This window comes from Zingiber officinale, chromosome 7B, assembly GCF_018446385.1.
Source record: "Zingiber officinale cultivar Zhangliang chromosome 7B, Zo_v1.1, whole genome shotgun sequence".
Classification (NCBI taxonomy): domain Eukaryota; kingdom Viridiplantae; phylum Streptophyta; class Magnoliopsida; order Zingiberales; family Zingiberaceae; genus Zingiber; species Zingiber officinale.
The window spans coordinates 5,954,813-5,975,699 of record NC_055999.1 but is presented as its reverse complement, the minus strand read 5'-3'; the positions used below and the strand labels follow the sequence as shown (position 1 = coordinate 5,975,699).

Genomic DNA, 20,887 nt, shown 5'->3' with positions numbered 1-20,887 from the left:
GTCCGTAAGGTGGACGAAGCCTACCAATCCGTCGGTGGATGAGTCCCCGGAGAACCGGCTAAATATGAGCTCCTTATGGGTGGAGAAACCTCGCCACAACTACTTCTTGCAACAGCAAGATAAGGAGTACAAATACAAGAGAAACAAGAAGTAAATACACAGCAAATGTAAACAACCCTTGCCTTCTTGTCGACTGTTGAAGCTTCTTGACGCCAACCACAGCAGCAGCTCGGTCGGAGTCCCAGCCGAAGGAAGAAGCTCACGCGAAGCTTGCGAAGAGGAGCTCAACAAAGCTCAAGCACCAGAGCAAGAGAAGAGAAAGAAGCAACCGCACGAAGATGCCCTCGTCTCCTTTATACTGCGAAGAAGAAACAATGAAGAAACTAGCCGTTGCGTTGCAGCGCTAGAACCCCGATCGGTGGACCGATCAGCCTACCGATCGGTCCCCGATCGACCGTACGTAGACATTTGCGTCGATCGGTGGACCGATCAAACATACCGGATCGGTCCACGCCGATCCCTTCCTTCCTTCGCGATGCTGCGTCTCGATCGGTCCACGACCGATCAGATCTTTGATCGATGCGTGGACCGATCAGTCGCTCTTTTCGCCTCTGTTTTCTTCCTGATCGGTCAGAAATCAACAGAACTGAGCACGCCCGATCGGTCACCGGACCGATCGAGAAAAAAACATTGGATCGGTCGGTGACCGATCCGAGCTTGGTTTTGCCCAAACCAAGTCCCAAGACTTCCAAACCAATATCCGGTCAACCTCGACCTACTTCACCCTAGCATCTGGTCACTCCCTTGACTGCTAGAACTCCTGCCAAGTGTCCGGTCAATCCTTTCGACCTACTTGGACTTCTCAACACCGGATGTCCGATCATTCTGATCCATCTGGATTTTCCTTGCCTGGATTCACTCACCGGACTTTCCACACCGCCTAACATCCGCTAGGACTTTCTCATTGCCTAACATCCCGTTAGGACTTTTCCAGCTGGCTTCACTCACCAGACTTTCCAACCGCCTAACATCCCGTTAGGACTTTCCCGGCTTCACTCACCGGGACTTTCCAACCGCCTAACATCCCAGTTAGGACTTTCTCACTCAGTCTCCACTCACGGGACTTTTCCGTGCCAAGTCTCCATACTTGACTTTTCGTGCCAAGCTCCCCGCTTGGACTTTTCGGCAAGTCTCCATACTTGGACTTTTCCAATGCCAAGCTCCCTGCTTGGACTTTTCGCATCAGGTCACCTGCCTTGTCAAGTCTCCATACTTGGACTTTTCCAATGCCAAGCTCCTTGCTTGACTCGCCAAGCTCCCTGCTTGGACTTTTCCCGAATCAGGTCAACCTTGACCTAAGGTTGCACCTACAATCTCCCGAACACCTATTCTTGTCAAACATCAAGAATACAACTCTCTCCTCGTCAAACATCGTCAAACATCAAAACACAACTCGAGTCAGGTCAACTCGAGTCAGGTCAACCAAGTCAACCTTGACCTAAGGTTGCACCAACATCTTATTGTTTTAGTAACCCATATATTTTTTTATCCAGTAATATTTTGCTCCTTAGGTCGAAAAAAATAATATTTAACCCTTTTTATCCAAAAGTCAAATGTGAGAAATTTTATAAAAGATAATTGTGCCTTAATTTTTTTTATATATATAATTTTTCAATAATAATCGAAGAAAAATATTGAATTGACCATGATATCTTTCGATAAAAATCTTCATAAAATTTATACATGTATTAACATAAACAATAAAAAATAACAACTCTGGAAAAGATAATTAACCAAAAACTCATTTCATCACTCTCACCAAATGAAAAAAGAGTCAAACCAAATTCAAATAAATATGAAACAAAGGTCCTTATTATCATCAAATATGAGATACAATAAATAAAAGATAATTGTGTCCTTGTCTTTTTAATTATTTTTCGATAATAACCTTAAGAGGGAAAAAATATATTGAATTAATCATTATATCTTTAGTAAAAAACTCTCATAAAATTTAAATACGAACCTATATAACCATCAGAAAAATAGTAATTTTGAAATGGATAATCAACAAAAAAACTTATCCCATCACCCTCAACAAACCAAACAAGAGTCAGAATTCTAATTGATGAATTAAAATCACTCCTATTTCATTGTACGTCACATTTGATGATGAGGAAATTTTTAATAACAAATTTTGTTCCATCTCCATTTGATTTTGATTCATCAATTTAGAATTCTTACTTTTTTTGGATTTGGTGAGGGTGGTGGAATAATTTTTTAGCTGGTTATCTATTTTAAAATTATTATTTTGTTATTTATGTTGGTGAAATTTACAAGGATTTATATCGAAAGATATAATAGTTAATTCAATATATTTTTTCTCCACTTCTAATTATTATTGAAAAATTGTAACAAAAAGGTAAGTGTACAATTATTTGTTATAAGATTTTTCATATTTAACTTTTGATCCAATGGGGATTAAATGTTATTTTTTAAACACAAGAAATAAAATACTATTGAATAGAAAATTCATGGAATTAAAGGTATTTCAACATATTTTTTATTTCCAGAGAAATCTCAAGTTTTATCCTTATCGGGTTACACTATACAGAAACGAATAATAAGGTTGAAATTAAAACGGATTCGGTAGGAAATCTTCTAGAAAATTTTTGATATGTATATATACTATGTACTACAATTTTAGTATATCTGATTTTTGATATAATTCTGCATAGTATATGCGATCTACAAAGATTTTTTTATATTTTTTCCATTCCAGTTGAAACCGAGCTAGTTTTAATTGAACTTTTTTTATATTTGTTATAAATATCGCAACAATTTTCTTTAATTTTTTTTCTAAATTCGAAAACGGACTGATTGGTTCATACCTAAAATTGGTGAGAAATAATTCCTCATTGAAAGTTTCCTAGTTCCACTAGAATTTGCTGTAACCAGTTGAGATTAATTAGGAACGCGGAGAAAGAAATTATTCTCCGAATAAATCTACACAAATCTCTATAAAACCTCCCGGCGCCGGCGGTGCTTCTCATCGCTCCCCTCTCCTCCCCTTATTCCATCTCAATCGCTCTCCCGATTCCTTTTTCCGCCTGATCAATCGCGCGATGGCGTCTGACCGTTGGGTGTTCACCGCCGTCCTGTTTCTGGCGGCGGCGGCGGCGACCGTGTGCTACGCAGCCGACCCCCAAGCCCACTTCGATTGGAACGTCTCCTACATCACCGTCGCTCCTCTCGGCGTCAGTCAGAAGGTACGTGCCGTGCATGAAACATGCAGAATATACCGGGGATCTAAACTTCTTTCTGAATCTTTATCGTTCAAATCGATCATCAGGTGATCGCAGTGGCGGATCGGTTTCCCGGCCCGGTCATGAACGTGACTACCAACTGGGTCGCTACCGTCAACGTGCACAACAACTTGGACGAGCCTCTGCTGTTCACATGGTCTATATCACTTGTTAATTTTTTTTTTTTGTTTACTTTCGAATAATAGTTGACGTGAAATTTCGATGTGCGAATCAGGAACGGCATACAACTGCGCAGGGATAGCTGGGACGACGGGGTTTTGGGCACGAACTGCCCGATCCCGCCGGGGAAGAACTGGACCTACAGCTTCCAAGTCAAGGACCAGATCGGAAGCTTCTTCTACTTCCCATCGCTTCTCCTGCAGCGCGCCGCCGGCGGTTACGGCGGCATCATAGTCAACAACCGCGCCGTCATCCCTGTTCCTTTTGCAAAGCCGCACGGCGACGTCCACCTTTTCATCGGCGATTGGTACACCAAGAACCACACCGTACTGCTCTTGCATCTCCATAACCGAACACTAAACACTACTCTGTTCTGATTTGCATTTGCTGTAACACTGCGATTTTATTTCGATAGGCGTTGAGGAAGATGCTCGATGAAGGGAAGGATCTCGGCGTTCCTGATGGCGTTTTGATGAATGGAAAGGGGCCGTATCGATACAACGCCACGCTCGTTCCTCGCGGCATCGAGCACGAGACCATCAATGTTGAGCCAGGTGACCATCTCGATCTCCATCCATGGAACAATTCTGAGCTTTACGATCGATCACAAATCAGAATAAATTAATGTTCATGTTTCGGAATTTTAATCTATATAGGAAGAACATATCGATTTCGCGTCCACAATGTTGGCGCATCCACCAGCTTGAACTTTAGGATCCAAAATCACGACTTGTTGCTCGTGGAAGCTGAGGGAACATACACAGTGCAACAGATCTACTCCAACCTTGACATACACGTCGGGCAATCTTACTCTTTCTTGGTCACCATGGACCAGAATGCGAGCACCGATTTCTATATCGTAGCGAGCGCTAGATTTACGAATGGATCGCTTTGGGATCGAGTTATTGGTGTCGCAATCCTGCACTACTCCAATTCTAGAGGAAAAGCATCAGGCCCTCTCCCAGATGCCCCTAATGACTTCTATTACAAAGGCTACTCTATGAACCAAGCCAGGTCTATCAGGTTTGTTACTAGTTAGTTAGTGATCTTCTTGTAGATTAATTCTGTTGCTTGTCATCTAACTTTGTTTTAAATTCATTTGTTCAAGGACAAATCTAACTACTGGCGCTGCACGCCCGAATCCTCAAGGGTCATACAAATATCGTACGATCAATGTGACTAATGTATACGTGCTGAAGAACACAGCACTTCAGGCCATCGACGGAAAACTTAGAGCTACAATCAATGGTATTTCATACTTGCCGCCGACGACACCGTTGCGCCTTGCGGACGAGTACAAGAAGACTGGAGTTTATACGCTTGATTTCCCCTCTGTCCCCGGCGATGAACCTCCTCGAATGCGATCGTCTGTGATAAACGGAACATACAAGGGTTTCATAGAGATGATATTTCAGAATAATGGTACCAGAATTCAGACTTACCACATGGATGGCTATGCATTCTATGTAGTAGGGTAAGTACAAGCAGTTGGCAGACGCATCCTTGTAGAAGCTTTCAGTATTCAGTTTCTTTTTCTCTTAATTAAACAATCATGTCCTAATTGCAGAATGGGTTATGGAGACTGGACAAATAATTCTAGAGGATCATACAATATGTGGGACGCTGTTTCTCGCAGTTCAACTCAGGTGCTTACATTTCTTCCAGGACACCTCTTTCTTTGCCAGCATTTCACACGTCTTGTTGCTCTAAATCTGAACTTTCTTGGTTTCTCCAGGTTTATCCTGGTGCATGGACTGCTGTGTTGGTCTCTTTGGACAACGTCGGAGTTTGGAACATCCGTGCACAGAATCTAGATACATGGTACCTTGGGCAGGAGGTCTATATGAGAATCATCAACCCTGAGCCTAACAACAGGACCGAACTACCTATGCCTGATAATGTACTCTATTGTGGCGTTCTTAAAGATTTTGTAAAGTATGTCATTCCTAAAGTTGAATGAATCCTTGCTGTTTTTTTTCTTTCTGAGTTGGTATTTTGTATTACTGGAGCCTCAATCTGGTTTTAACTTTGAATCTTGCAGCCCTCATCAGTACAATAGTGGAAATGCCTCTGCTTCTTCTCTTCTAAATTCGGGAGGCATGCTAACCAGATGTCTTATATTCTTATTTTCAGTTATTCTGTTACAATGGTTAGATGGGTAGTAGAGGAGAATTCTCACATATATATGTATAAGAAAGGGCATTGGAACCCAAAGGTTTTGTGGTTGACTTTTAAGTCTGCCAATCTTTGTGATCAGAGTTAAATTTCTCTTGCAGCTGTTTCAGATCCTTGTTGTCTTTTTTTTTTTTTTTTAAATTGTTGCAGTAAATTATCTGACTGTTAATGATTCTTTGATCAGCTCTAGTAGTTTATACATACCATTTTTATTTACCTACACCTAATTCTATTGCACTTTGTTATGGTACAGAGACACCAAAGGTTCTGAACACACTACACAATCATATTACAATCTTTAACCATTAATTCACATATACCTTATTTATTTTTGACTTAACTTGGTATTACAAAATAATTGAAAGGTCTCCTGTACATCAAATATTCAACTTTACAATGTCAATCAATAATTCTCTTTTCATATGATTAGCAACTATTTTTCCTTTAAAAAAAAAAAGAAAATAATTTAAAAGGTATTGATACTACAAACAAGCATACCACCAAAGTTTATTCTGTTTCTGAATGTCACCTTCTCAAAAAGTAAGCTTTCGTCTGATGGGGTTGAAGAATAGTCTTTAGCATTATAAGTTGATTCTTCTTTCACACCTTCAATGGATTTAGTCGTCTTCTCCAAGTCGGGAATGTAGTTTCTGATTTCATGAGCTCCAACAGATCCAGTATGGTCATTTCTTATTTTATGAAGTCCAAGGGATCCAGCAGGTTCATCTCCATATTGGAAATAAGAGTTTCCCTTACGTGGTGTGTAGAACTCTGGTAGATCATCTCCACCATTATGATGAATAATATCAAGAGCTCTATCAATACAATGGTTGATAATTGTCGAGTCAGATACTGAAGAACTGTGTGAAGGCCTATTATCATTGTCCAAACCCTGTGAGGAAAACATGTTTCTTAGTGTTTTTTTTTCTTCTGAACTAGAACAACAGATGTTACTTTCTACATGGCAACAATCAAAATGACAACAGGATTATGTTGCTTTCTACATGGCATTCCTATCAAAGAAAGTGATTATTACTTGATCAAGTAACTATTAACTTGAGTTGTAGCCAAAGCTTTGTAACTAATATCAGAAGTAATAGCTAGTACATGCTGTCAAAAGAAAAAAAAAAAAAAAAAGAGAGACCGTGGATGGGTTTGAATCTGGCTGGTCCACCATAGTAATCTCTATCCCAATGAATGTAATCACCTTCGGCAATGTTTAGTTTTCTCCAATCAATAAATGTGTAACCTAGTCTAGCTAATTTCCTATGCTAACGAAATCAATCCCACCTTGCATCTTATACCAATGCGGTGGAGCTTAAAATCCACTCGATTGGAAACAAGACTCGGCTGTTTTTCCATTTGAATCTGTGCAAATCCAAAAGCTGAAATTGTCTGCAGAGATGAAGGCAGTGCAAGGACAGGAATATGTAATTTATTGTCTGTGGGTGGGTTTGAATCTGGCTGGTCCAACCGTAGTAATCTCGGTTCCAAGGAATGTAACCACCTTCCATTAGACTTACTTTGCCCCAACCAATCAATGTGCAACTTAGTCCAGCTAATTTCGTATGCTGTACAACAAAATCAATCACCCTCTTGTATTTTGTACAGATGAGGTAGAGCCGAAACTCCACTTAATCTGAAACTAGACTCATCTGTTTTTGACATTTGCATATGTGTAAATCCAAAAGCTAGAGTTGTCTGTAGAGACAAGGCAGTACAAGACAAACGTGGAGTATATAATTTATTAATAATGAATTGCCCTCCACCCTACCCAACAAGTGTGTTATTTACAGACTACTCGATGACCCTTCAACTGGGCTGCAATAGTTGTGCTTCATCCATTTGGTTTTAATCTGGGCCCTTGGATCGTGTCAATGATCCACCAACCGACACAATGGTTCACCTAAACCTATCAGATGACACTGATTGTACAAATCCATTTGACTGCATGGAGGCCCAACCTCAATAGAGTGATCAACACATTAGCAGGTTGTCTTACATGGTGCAAAGTGCACCAAGAACTGCTTTATGGCATGTGAACCTCGTGCGGCACATTTATGTCTCATGAGAGCCATGTCTACACCCATTGACTAGCTTGTGCATGTTGACTGCACCACATGCTCCACCAGTTCTCCAACTATTCAAGACTATACAAAAGCCTCTATTTATATCTCCTTCTCTGGACTAGCATCAAATGAAATCTCTTCTTCCTCTCCATATTCCCTGTGAAACCTTTTTGAAAACCTTTTGATTTGAAAAAATTACAATAGCATGTGTTAAAACTTAAAATTCAAGTAGACAAAAATCTTACACTAAAGCCATAGTACATAAATCAGAAAACAAAAAAACTCTCATGGTTTAAGAAGGAAAGTAAAGAAACTATTTATGCAAAAGCCAACCAAATAATAAATCAGATGATCAAAAACAAACCTCATGATGTTCAAATTGAGTGATGGGGTAATCTGATATAGCATAGCTTGAGCATCCATTTGAGAGAAACCTTCTATTTCTTGTTGAAATGACTCCAAGAGTAGAGTTTATCTGTTGATCCTCTTGGGAGGAGAAGTCGGAACCATCAAACGCTGACAGTGAAACACATTCATCAAAATATGTCATTGCTTCTTCTGCTAGACGCCTAGACATCTTGAGTCGTTCTATGCTTGCCTACAACCATGGTTTGAGAAATTAAGCAACACTATTGTAGTGAAAGAATATAATTAATGGTTTTCTTGCATTAGTCTCTTAGCTATTCCTGTTTTGGGCTCCAAAGATATTACATAAGTTGCCACCACTTAAATTATCTGATGCCATGCAAATTAGAACTTTCCTCTAGTTCATGGATGCCAAATTTAAGCTAACCTAACTGATGGGAAAATTTTGATCCCATCAGTCTAACTCAAATTCAAGAAAAAATTTCCCAAGAAAATGAAAAAGGCAGCACGTGTAAGTTGTGACTACATATTAAAAAGACAAAAAACTAACAAACAGAAACATCCAATAATATTCCACCATGCTTGAGTTTCCTAGAATTATTAGGTCATTACTTTTTTATCATATTAACTAAATGGACAAAAAAAAAGACAGAATGAATATAAGTCTAGGCACTAAATAACCAAATGTCTTTGAGGGAATAATTATGATAAAGAATACTATCAATTCATTGCTCGCTTTTGACAGATTAAGCTTGCCTTTCTTTTCATTTTAGATTTGCGTGTACTAGAGCTCTTTTCATTTTCAAGTACTATGTTGTTCAATATTCTGCTTAGCTCATGCCGACGTTGCTCTTCAATAGCCAAATCAGCTTGTAGTTTCCTTATGCGTTCTTGGGACTGCATAGTTTAGAGGCTCAGTACAGTAAGAGGATAAAGAATCTAGATTAGAAAATAATGTGAATACCTGTTCGAGCATGAATGTATATTCCCTTTGGATGTCAGGAACTAATTCAATTTCATCCTGATTAACCAACTCAGGAGGGACATTGCCAATACTGTCTACTGGAACCTTTCTCTTGATAACCTGATGTCCAGGTTTACAGTGAGGGACACAAGTTTATGAGAAATGTTTTGCACAGATAATTGTAAAGAATGAAAGCTAGGGATCCTCCATATTTTTCATAATGTCATTCACATGTTAATTTTAGTTCTTGTAAGTAGAATTTTGAAGCATTCAAGAGTTAAAATATTTTTGCACAACTCACTAGTATAATGTTGCTAAAATGCTAAATTGGAAGAAATTTCTAGCACTTGCAGAAGAAAAGAATTTTATGAGAGGAGATATAGCAAAAACTTGGAAACAAGAATTTTATTGCTTAGAAGCATACTGTTTTCTATATGCAATCTTCAATTCATCACCCAAAGAATTAAGGAAAAAAAACACTCAAATTTAAGCCATCTAATTAGTGATACTGTGGATACATATAATATATTTCTGCGCTCATGAGCAGCAACACACTAACTAGGCTGTAATAAGGCAATGTTAACTTACATTCTCCAGGTTAGTTGTGATTTCAGAAACTGCAGAATGTACTTCTGATCGAACCATTTCATAAAGTCCACCACTTTCAAGATCAGGTGGAAAATGCTCAATTTGATAATACTGAAAACAGTTAAATCATCAAGAAACATCAGACCGACAGAAACGAACGTGAAACATGCTTGCAGCCCATATAGACATTGAGAGATGAAATGCTAATGAAAGAAAATGGAGGACTATATATTGACCTACATTTCTCATTGATGACTCTGTTTCAGAAAAGTAGTCTCTAGAATTTCTTTCCTCCCAATGGCGGTCCTGTTGTTCATGAAAAAATAAAATCCAATCACATTAACCATACACATGAGTAACACCTTCAAGCAATTAACTATATATATATATATTTCACACACATGCCACATGAATCATAGAAGGTCAGCTCACAGAATGTATCTGTTCCAACAATGAGAAGTACAACTTTTTGTTATCCAGAAATTAAAGATACATTCTCGTCATTACAATTTGAGAAACAGCATGAAACAATAGAATTCTGAATAAGGAATTTGATCAAACCTCAGAAATATGAGATTGCCCCCTCGAAAGAGACCGAACTCGAGACTGCCTAACCATATCTCTGGACGAACTCCTTTCCCTCGCACTACATGTACTTTCGCTTCTGAAATTGGAGTGCTTCACCAAGGATCGCCCTCTTCTACATTCCAAGACATCACTTTTCATAGCTTCACTCAAGCACTCAGCTTCTGGCGATGACGGTGATGAACTTGTACAATCAAAAAGGGGATTATCCCTTGTGTTAGCATATTCTAAGAAATGTTTTGACGTTGAATTTTCATTGCTTCTCGGAGACGAAACGATGCTTCTTGACCTCCGAAGAGGGATCTTCTTCCCTGAATCCTCTATCGGCCGATCCCTTGTTGATGAAGATGTGGTAGAAGGTGAAGCATAAGCGCCTCTCTTAGATGAAGATTTGAAGACTGAGACGGCCATTCTGTAATCAAAACCAATGAAGATCAATCACTTTGCCTGGGCGGAGGAACCATTGCAATTTGCAAAGACGAAACAGAAGTAAACCAGGACATAAATTTTACATCTATCTTCGCAGCTGACTCGATTCAAACTCAAAAGAACGAGAATTCATAGAATGAGCTCGAACTACATACGAGTACGCACCAGTATCACTAAATCAACCCAAAGTCAAACAATATTTGAGGATCGATCAAGAAACCTTGGTCGACTGGAAGAAGAAGAAGAAGAAGATTCAGGAGCTTCGCTTCCTCCGTCAGCGTGAAAAGGGTGAGGGAGAAGTGCGAGGTGGGAGCCGTAACCGAGCGAAGACCGTGTTTTTTTGCTCGTAATCAGACGCGCCTTGGAAACCTGGGCGTTTGGAGAAGCAGGACGGTCTGATCCATAGTTAACGGTGGTTGATCATGCTTAGTGTTTCGAACACTCGAATACTTGTCGGAGGAGTAAATGGACTAATTCAACTTGTGGAACTTTGACTTGACATCCTAATTTTATGGAAAGAGTCGGACTTCAATTATTTATTGTTAGCTTAATCATATTTATTAAGCAATAAAGAAATGTTAGTTGAAATAAAAAAGGATATAATTTTTCATTCGATGTCTTCCATAAATATGATAGAGAAAAAAAAAATGAAAATATGATACAAAACTACACGCTTCAAACTCATCTAGGTAGTTTAGCACACTGCACATCCTGAAAAACTCAAACAAGCAGAATGTGTGGAGGCCTTAAAATATAAATAGAAATATAATATTTGCACATTTAACTCTTGAGTAGAGGGTACGAGTTTTGTCTGGATATACAGTTGTTCAGTGGCGTGATTGAAGCCTTAACAGGGTGAAAGATCGTTATAATTTCACCAATCTTCAAGGAATCTTATGATCCTTCTCTTACGACACCATTGAAAAATATTCTTCTACTGGAAATTTGTGAATTCCTCGCGTTTACTGCTTCTGGTGATCTATTGATTCCATTTTCCATGTTCTATTTTATTTTATTTTTAATATTAGGTCTTGAGATTTTATAAGCCAACTAATTTTGGGATAATGATCTCATCCATCGAATACATTCAGGAAATACGATTATTCTTAGGGTGCGTTTGATTAGAACTATCCTTATTAATCTTGGTTATTCATCTAAGATTATCAACAAAAATCCTGTTTGATTTAGGTAATCGATAATTCCCGAGTAATGTTTTATGTCCGGTAAAAGGGGCATACAATCCGGAATCGAAAAATCTTGAAAAACTGATGTTTTTCTTGATTTCGGAGTTAACAAATTTTTTTTATCCAAAATATCCTCTAATAAAAGAAAAAATATGATAAAAAAGAAAAATATAAAGAAAAAATAAAAAAGATAAAAGATAAAATAAAAAACTTTAAAAAATAAAAAAACATAATTAAAAAAAAACGAAAAAAAATAATTTTAAAAAATAGAGAAAAAAATAGAAAAACGTAAAAAATTAAAAAAACATAAAAATAATAAAAACCATAATTTTTTAAAATATATATATATAAAAATAGGAAAAAATTAAAATAAAAAAAAATTTAAGAAAAAGAAAAAAATAAAAATAATTTTAAAAAATAAAAAACTTCAAAAATTTTAAAAAATAAAAAACTTTAAAAAATGAAAAATTGGAAAAAAAGCGAAAAGAAATAAAAAAATAAAAAAACACATAAAAATAAAGAAAAAAAATGTGAAAAGGAAAAAAATAAAAAAACATACAGTTTAAAAGATATATATAGTTGATTTTATAACTAAGGATAATATAATAAATATAAAATTAGATTATTTATTAAAATCTTTAAACAAATAAGTTTTAATTGTATTAATTATGTTCAACCAAATAATATTTAATTATATTTTATTCCCGATAACTTTGGTTATGTGATTATTTGGTAATCACATAACCAAAATCATTTTTTCATATTTTAAATAGAAAAAAAAATGAGATTGTTGGCTCGATCCACGGAGGTTTTTCATTAGTTAAGATGGGTCACCTGGGATGATCTAGTACTAAGAGTGGTTCAAGTACAAGTACCGTAGACATTTATTTGTACCGTTTAAGAATCAAACTCTCATTGTTTGATAAAATTTGTCCATCAGTTATCATCATACTAAGCCCTAGGGTATTTTTTATGTTCTATTTTTTTAAATTTTTTGAATTGACTAATTTTGAAAATAACTAATCCGATCTTATAAAAAATTTTTACCGGCACTAAAATAAATCAAGAAGTAAACGGCTAACTTTTTTTTGGATTTGTCACACTGGAAGAAAATCTGCTGTTAAACCTAATAAATCGTGCAAGAGTATTTCTGATTGCCCATTTATATTTATTAACGCCTTGCCCCATGCCACACCCTCCTTTTCTGCCCGAACTTCCTCTCGATTCCTCTACCTGCCGCGGATGCAGAAGGGAGCGATGCATTTTCCAGGTCATGTGGAAATCGGCCTGGACTTACTCCATGTGCCACTACTGTTACGATGGAAGCTCACAATAAGCTTCTCGACTCCAAAGCCAATTCCGGCAGAAACAGGTAGAAAGTTTTTTGACAAACAACGCCATTTGTGGATGCATATTCATCTTTTGAGATAGCCATAGACACAGGCCAACTCACATATCTAACACCACCAAACCCTATTAGCTACCACCCTCGTAGCAACATTTCCAAGTTCATAGTCATCCTGTGGAGAGCCCTGCGACAGTCACAGTCAATTAACCCTATCAGCTACCACCCTTAAATATATATATTAAGGTATTTTAACTAGATTTATATCTTTTTTTAAAAATAAATCCAACAATTTGTTTGTATCCCCTGACACACAAGTTGTAAAATGCAAAAGATATTTTCGATTGCGCATACAAAAGTGGGCGACTAAGATATGATGAGGTGAAGGGATTGAGACGTCCATTAGCCACAATTAGTCTTTCATAGGTAAATCCAACATTATTACTCTAATCCACCATCTAATAGGATATGTTATCCTGAATCAACCTTGTAAAGGTTGCTAGGCTGCCCCTTGAATAGGTAACATGATCGATCCAGAGCCTTTGTTTTGTAACTAGTTTCGAAATGCGTTGATGGTTTATGAAGCTAAGACTCCACCAACAAAAAGTGCACAAATGTGTAAGTTTATTAATCATATAATTTATAAGCATGCGCAATTTAGAATACTGAAATGCCACTAAAAAATGTAGTTAGCAACTACTTGAGGAAGTAGGATCATGCTGACGATCGAAAACATTCAATTGTTAATGAGAAGGTATATTAGAAAGAATCAAAAAGAAAAAGATTGTTTTTAAGAGATTTTAATTTAATATCTTGCATGGATTTTAAGTTCCCACTGTTCCAGGTGTTTTAGCATTAATTGTTTTTGGGTAATTTAAACATTTAGAATATATAAAAAAACAAAGATGGCTTTAATTTCTTCCCTTCGGAAATGACGATTACAACTTTGAGAAATACTGCTAAAAAAAAAGGAGAAAAATATAACATTAGAACTGTTCCTGCAACCAAATGTCTTCAAGACTCCATAGACTGTCCGTCCACGTGTTCTGGTCTAAGTCCGGCAACGCCAGGTCATCGTAAACCGACTCCGACCAATTGCGGTCGTCCTCTGCCCGCTTCGCCACCCCGCCGTCCTCGTATCCGTCGGAAACCGGATCGGGCGGCGAGAGCTGCATCCCGAAGGAGTCCGAGGGACTCATCCGCTTGGCGACGCCGAGCGCCGGTTCCTCCGCCCACCCCGGAACAGAGGCGCCGCCGGCGGCGCGGATGCGCTCGACGAGGCGGGGCACCCACAGGTAGCGCATGACGTCCTTGAACTTCTTGCTGTCGACGTCGCACTTGAGCTGCTTCGCGTGCTTCTGCACGCGCGTCCTCCAGTAGTTCTTGATCTCGTTGTCGGTCCGCCCCGGCAGGTGCTGCGCGATCTTCGACCACCGGTTTCCCCAGCGCGAGTGGAGCTCGAGGATGAGGAGTTGCTCCTCCGGCGTGATGTTTCCCCGCCGAACGTCGGGGCGGAGATAGTTCAGCCATCGGAGCCGGCAGCTCTTTCCCGTTCGCCTCAGCCCTGTAATTGATTAGTAATAAACGAATCGATCAGAATCCATCTATATATAGCAACAATTAAAGTTAAGTTAATTAATTACCGGCACAACGAGCCAAGGAATTCCATCGGCCTTCGCCGTGAGCAGTGATATAATTCATGAGAACGAGGTCTTCCTCCACCGTCCACGGCCCCCTCCTCAGGTCCATCTCCTCGCCCTGTACCTCGGTGAAGGAGCTACAATTGATCCCCTCTTGGAACTCCATGATTGAAGAAATTAACAAGGAAACTGCAGGATGATGTGAATCGGAGAATTTGATTTTGGATCGGAGTGACTTGGTAGTAAGGCGGGCGGGGAATTAGCTTATATATATATTAGTTGCAAGGCAAAGGGAGCATTAAGATTACTCCCCAGTCCTTTAAAAAACCCAAGTGGTGGCCTAGCTACCTTTCTAGTTCAAAAACCTTACAGCTAGCTAGCGACTACCGTATCTCTCCTTTAATTGTCTATGAAGATCAGATATTGTAACCTTGGCCCACTCAAGATCAGACATTTATTATTATTGTTGAAGGAAAAAAAAAGGAAGAACTCTTGTTCATCAACGGATTTACTGTTCTGCAAAAACCTGCGAACTGTAACACCCACTGGTGAGTGGGTGTTACGGTCTTTCTACTTTGCCTGATTAATCATAAGCAGCAGCTTGTCGAAAGCCACAGATGTCAAATGTTCTAGAGGAGGATTTCTAACGTAGCTAGGTCGGTTTTCTCGCCTAAATCTGAGAAATTAAGATGTGACTGCCAAGTTCAATATGATGGAGCAACTTAATCAAATCCATGAGAAAAATTAAGCACCCTGCCAAGTGAATCAAATAGTCTTTTGGTTCCCATTTATGACACTGCTGGATCCATTTTATCGAATTCATTGTTAAATTTTTATGCACAAATTAAAATCACCGTCAAATCATGGAGAAATTGTCAGGGACGGCACGCGATCGGCGATATCGACTGCATCAGAGTCATTCCGGCATGCTTCTCATTGTTTTAAAAAGGCACGATTAAAAAAGGGGGGAACTTAACTGGTGAAATTAAAACATGTGGAGGTTTCTTTTAGGTGAAACTGCAAGAGGAACAGGTTGTTAGTTACCTGAGAGAAATACTAGTGTACATAATCGGCCCTGAGACGCGTGAGCTTTCACAAAAGTTTAAGAATGGTTCATAATTAGGATAAGGCGTACAAAAGACAAGGCGATGATGATGTTTTTAGTCCTTTTGTATAATGGTGGTGGTGGAAGATGAATAGGCGGGCGAGTGTCTTTCTCCTTTTCCGCGTTCCATCTACGAACAGAGTTGACAGAAAGGAAGTTGAGGAAGGTCAACTACGATTTGGCCTTCAACAATACAGAAACCCAATTTTTATATATAGCAACGCGGTAATAGAAGGAGCCGAAAAGATTAATTAGCAAGTGCTTTCGATAGAAAATTAATTGTTCTGTCAACAACTAATTAAACATGTTCTTCATATTACAATTAATCCGCCGCAGACATGTGGATGTCTTTTTGTTTCGGACTACACAATAAAGTAAAGTAAAGTTCACATATGTGATTCAACAATCTGATAATGAGGGGGAAATGAGATGAGATAGAAACCTAGTGACCAAGTGGCTAACGTCTGCACAGAAATAGTGGAGGGCTAAAAGCCAACGATAGCGATCTGTATATGGGATAGGGTTCAACAAAGTGCACGCTCATATTAGAAATCGAGCATAATAGCAAACCTGTGATGCAGGATTAACCTAAAATTTTAAAGATCATAATTTTTAACTTGGGACACAGAATTAGGTTCTGTCGATAATTACATATACAGAATTTCAAAATCTATAGTTGATCCTGCAGGAAGAACGGGGGCCTCCTTTGAGGGAAGTTAATGACACGCGCGTAGAGGTCAAAAGTCCAAGGGCAAGATGAGAGTCGGCCGGTCGGGTAAGGGTCGGATCAACCGACCGGACTGGTCAGAACAGAATCAAAGATAACCCGGCGGAGAGTCGGGTTTCCGACGCTCATGGGGAACAAGGTCGCCGGGCCGAGCGGATGGCCCGCTCGGCCGAGGCACCAAGCAACAATGCCGTGAACAGTCTTAGCCGAGCACATGACCGGGAATCTCCCGAGCGGATCAGTACATATGTCCGGTCGGACGAGAGGGGACTGCCGAGCGGCCGAACGCTCGGCGCAGGAACAGAAGGGACAAAAAGAACAAGGGAAACATCGGGAAACACCTTCTGACAACAAGCATGTCCAGCAACCAAGTCATATACTAAACCTTACGACAGAAGGTTCTGCCGTCCCATCAGAGAGGTGCTCGGACTGTAGCGGTATGGTGTCAGGCAAGCTCCTCTGATAAGCCCATACTGAGGTATGGTAAGAGGACACGTATTCGCCTTGATGTGTGTGCATAAGCTTCTTCACAGCTCTATATAAGGGTCCTCACACTTCGTCGGAGGTACGCTTTTACGCATTCTCGTATCTTCGGAGCCACTTCTGCATCTCCTCTTGCCTGACTTGAGCGTCGGAGGGTCGTCGCCGGGAACCCCTTCCAGGCCCGACTTCTTTGCAGGTTCGCCGGAGATCCACGTCATCAGTTCAGAGAGCGCCACGTGCCCAACGTCCGTTGTTTCCGCATTCTGACAGGATCAATAATTATTATGGAGAACCCGTAACTATTAAATTCCAACTCAAATTCCATCGTTTAGACCGCATCTATGCTATTTTTATTAATTTATATTTGTATGGTATTTAAGATAATTTTAGTATTTTTGATATTTCTATGTCCTAGTTTGTTTATATCAACTTTTTATTGTGTTAATTTCAATTTCTGTCAAGAGATTTCTTTTTCTGGAAAGATCTCTTTTCTTTCTCTACAAAAGTAGAATTAAGGTTTATATTTCATAATTTTTTTCCTTTCTGAGTCTTAAGGTCTAGAGTGTATATAAATGCATGTGTAGTTGCATGAGGAAACATCCCTCTATTATTAACAAAATTTTATTTTAGCAAATGGTGGATTTTTCTTTGATATTCTTCTGGTTCTCTTCTTGCTTTCTCCCCCCAATTTTTCTTCTTGTCTTACTCGCAGAATAATCGTCATCTTGCTCGGTGTCAGTTGGTATCAGAACAGGTAGTGTCTGATTGAAGAAGTCGAGCGTCATGTCGAATGAAATGTCATGGTCATGGTCATAGTTGCGGTCGCAACAACAAGCAAGCATTGATTGAGGAAGTTGAGCACTGTGGATATAGCGTTCAGGATATGATGACGATTAAGGATTTATGAATGCAAGTTACAGAGTTAACCAAGCAAATGACAACAATGACGACGACATGAAATCTTAAAGGTCTGGAGATTTCAGATTGATGGTCTGAGTCTAACTTCGAGAATCCTTACTACCATTAGTTTGCAAGCCAATACCATCGTACTCGGTAGAAGCCTTATGAAGACCTTGGTTTTTGGGTTGAACTGCCCGAATTTTCTCGTACATTACAAGCAGAAAGTTTCGTCGATTGATTGAACGAAGTGGAGCGAATCTTTGAGTATAAGCAGGTTCCTGATCGGATAAAGGTCAATCTGCCATCAAACTCAAAGGCAAGCATTGGCATGGCGGAAACAGATGCGACATTCATGGGATAGACAAGGTAAGTCAAAAATAGATGATTGGAAGAAGATGAAGAAGAAATTGAGGGGTCACTTTCTACCTTCGCCTATACCGAAACTCTTTTTCAGCAACTTCACTTGTTGTGACAAGGTGTGAGATCAATCGACGAATATACGAATGAGTTCAACCAGTTGACCGCTTGAAATGATCTATTCGAAATAGAGGAGCAGACTGTTGCATGATACTTAAGGGGGTTACGTTAGCTCTTACCAGATGCCCTCAACCTTCATTCGTTTTCGACTATGTCAAAAGCCTACTAGCGTGCACTAGTTGTTGAAAAATAACAGAACCAGAAGCCAGTGGTGAGAGTGATCAAAATAGTTGATCAGTTCGCCTTAAAGGCTCACGTTTTATACCGTTGCAGCCTTCACAGGTTAATCCTAATGCTCTTATCACGTGTTATCATTGTGACAAACATGAACACAAGGCTAACCGATGCAGAAAATCTACTCCTGCTAATCAGAAAGGTAAAAACTTGTTGATCGAGGAAGACATGGATAAAGAGACTGAAACAATTGGCTAACTGGTGTATAATGTGTCTGACGAGGTGATTTGTGGTGATGACTAAGAGACATTGGTCGTTCATAAGAGTATGATGACTCCCAAGTACGATTCGAAGAAAAATTGGTTGAGAATCAATATTTTTTATACTACCTGCACCATCACAGATAAAGTCATAAGATAATCATCGACAGCCGTAGCTGTGAGAATATAGTCTCCGGTAAGGCTATCTAGAAATTACAATTGAAAATAAACCATTATTCTAAACCATACAATTAATTCTAGTTGAATAAAGACAATAAGGTAATAGTAGATTGATAATGTCTCGTGTCTTTTCAATTGACAAATATTTTGATAGTGCTTGGTGTAATGTGATGGTAATGGACACATGTTATGTATTATTGGGGTAGCCTTGCCAGTATGATCACAGTGTTGTTCGTGATGGATGGAAGGATACATATACCCTTTAGGTCAAGGGAAAGAAGATTGTGTTGGCACTGCAGTGGGAAGGAACCACTCCTATTCCGGTAGCCAAGAATACTAAATACTTTCTATATCTAGGTTTTTAGATGAGATGAAGCATGGAGGCATTGTCTATGCTTTGTTACTGTGCCAGAGTGAAGCCCTAGCCACGGACACTAAGTTACTAGTCGAAGTACAATAGCTAATAAAAGATCATGATGAGTTGATGCCAGAGGATTTTCCTTTTGGGCTACCGCCCATGTGAGATATCCAACATCAGATTGACCTTGTTCCGGGGTCAAACTTTCCTAACCAACCAGCATATCGCTTCAGTTCTAAGGAGAGTGAAGAATTGCAACGACAAGTGGTAGAATTACTGGAGAAGGGTTATGATCCTGTCTGGAAGCTGAGAAAACGAACCTGCCGGTATGACGTGTCTGGAAGGTTGACCGCATCCCCATGACCCGGTTGATGAGCTGTCCTCTATGTTGACCAGATCGTCAGATGTCCTCCTCCGGTCAACTGTACCTGCATCCAGCGACCGGGTCGCCCCGGCCTCTGGTACCTCGGTGCTCGAGGCGAATCCCACAGATATATAAGTAACCGCATAATAATATAGCAATAAAATGAACAGATACCGAGTATGAGAACGTACCCTGGCCCAGGGGGGCACCCTCGGATGGATGAATGAGTTGGTCGGGATACCGATCGAGTCGTCGCGACTCTGAATAGTAGATAAATGTCCGCTCGGTGAGTAGCTGGCTCCAGTGACTCGGAGTCGGACGCGATATGGATCCGTAGGATGATGCACTGTCCGACTACCACCTCGGCTCGCAGGCCGAAATACGACAATGGCTCGCAAGCCGGAACACGGCACGCAGGCCGGATAAACCCAATAACCCACCATGATGATAACGATGCAAAGAGTAAAATACCTCGGCGCGATGGCCAGAATTACCCAAATAGTACCGAGCTGCGGCTATCTGGAAGGTGACGATATCCACTAAAGACAGCGGCAGTAGATGCGAGAGGGGGAGGCTGCGGCTGTCGGCAGCGGCTGTGGCCGCGGGAAAAGGCAGCAATGGCTGCCGGCGGCGGCTGTGGCCGCGGGAAAAGGCAGCGTTGGCTGCCGGTGGCGGCTATGGCCGCGGGGGAAGGCAGCAGTGGCTGCCGGCGGCGGCTGTGGCCGCGGGGGAAGGCAGCAGTGGCTGCCGGCGGCGGCTGTGGCCGCGGGGGAAGGCAGCAGTGGCTGCCGGCGACGATGGTCGCAAGAGATGATGGCGGAGCCCGCTGGGGGCGGCGGCGCACGCTAGCGGCAGCGGTGGCGGTGCTCCTCGTCGCCGTCCGCCGGGAGACCGAAGGAAGAGACGGCCCGACTCCGGTAAATCAACGTCCTTCTGCTCGCCGGCGGTTGAAAACTCAGTCACGAGGAAACACTTCCTCCTCATGAAGGCGGCGGCGACGCTAAGAGGCTAGAGGAAAGGAATAGTGGAGAG

General features: G+C 40.2%; 2 protein-coding genes and 1 pseudogene across 2 annotated transcripts; 1 reads left to right on the top strand and 2 right to left on the bottom strand.

Annotated features, from left to right (window-relative positions):
* The first annotated feature begins 2,979 nt into the window (after positions 1 to 2,979).
* Positions 2,980 to 5,675, top strand: LOC122004114 (annotated as a pseudogene).
* Positions 5,676 to 5,962: 287 nt separating this feature from the next.
* LOC122005160 lies at positions 5,963 to 11,052 on the bottom strand. The gene is made up of 8 exons (XM_042560098.1): positions 10,879 to 11,052; positions 10,206 to 10,641; positions 9,885 to 9,950; positions 9,645 to 9,755; positions 9,057 to 9,176; positions 8,849 to 8,989; positions 8,091 to 8,324; positions 5,963 to 6,549 (listed from the first exon to the last, which is right to left on the bottom strand). Exons 2-8 carry the CDS (start codon positions 10,638 to 10,640, stop codon positions 6,124 to 6,126), a joined length of 1,533 nt encoding a protein of 510 aa, XP_042416032.1. The 5' UTR covers position 10,641; positions 10,879 to 11,052; the 3' UTR covers positions 5,963 to 6,123.
* A 2,955-nt stretch (positions 11,053 to 14,007) lies between these two features.
* Positions 14,008 to 15,168, bottom strand: LOC122005161 (transcription factor MYB2-like). The gene is made up of 2 exons (XM_042560099.1): positions 14,831 to 15,168; positions 14,008 to 14,751 (listed from the first exon to the last, which is right to left on the bottom strand). The coding sequence occupies exons 1-2, from the start codon at positions 14,991 to 14,993 to the stop codon at positions 14,174 to 14,176; spliced, it is 741 nt and encodes a 246-aa protein (XP_042416033.1). The 5' UTR covers positions 14,994 to 15,168; the 3' UTR covers positions 14,008 to 14,173.
* Positions 15,169 to 20,887: the final 5,719 nt, after the last annotated feature.

What these genes read in the sequence shown, in the direction of transcription:
- LOC122005160 (XM_042560098.1), bottom strand. Translation starts at nt 10,640, where the DNA reads ATGGCCGTCTCAGTCTTCAAATCTTCATCTAAGAGAGGCGCTTATGCT. An exon ending in GGCAATCTCATATTTCTGAG is followed by an intron (nt 9,951 to 10,205) that starts GTTTGATCAAAT and finishes CATGAACAACAG; the next exon opens with GACCGCCATTGGGAGGAAAG. An exon ending in ATACATTCATGCTCGAACAG is followed by an intron (nt 8,990 to 9,056) that starts GTATTCACATTA and finishes TAAACTATGCAG; the next exon opens with TCCCAAGAACGCATAAGGAA.
- LOC122005161 (XM_042560099.1), bottom strand. Translation starts at nt 14,993, where the DNA reads ATGGAGTTCCAAGAGGGGATCAATTGTAGCTCCTTCACCGAGGTACAG. An exon ending in TTCCTTGGCTCGTTGTGCCG is followed by an intron (nt 14,752 to 14,830) that starts GTAATTAATTAA and finishes AATCAATTACAG; the next exon opens with GGCTGAGGCGAACGGGAAAG.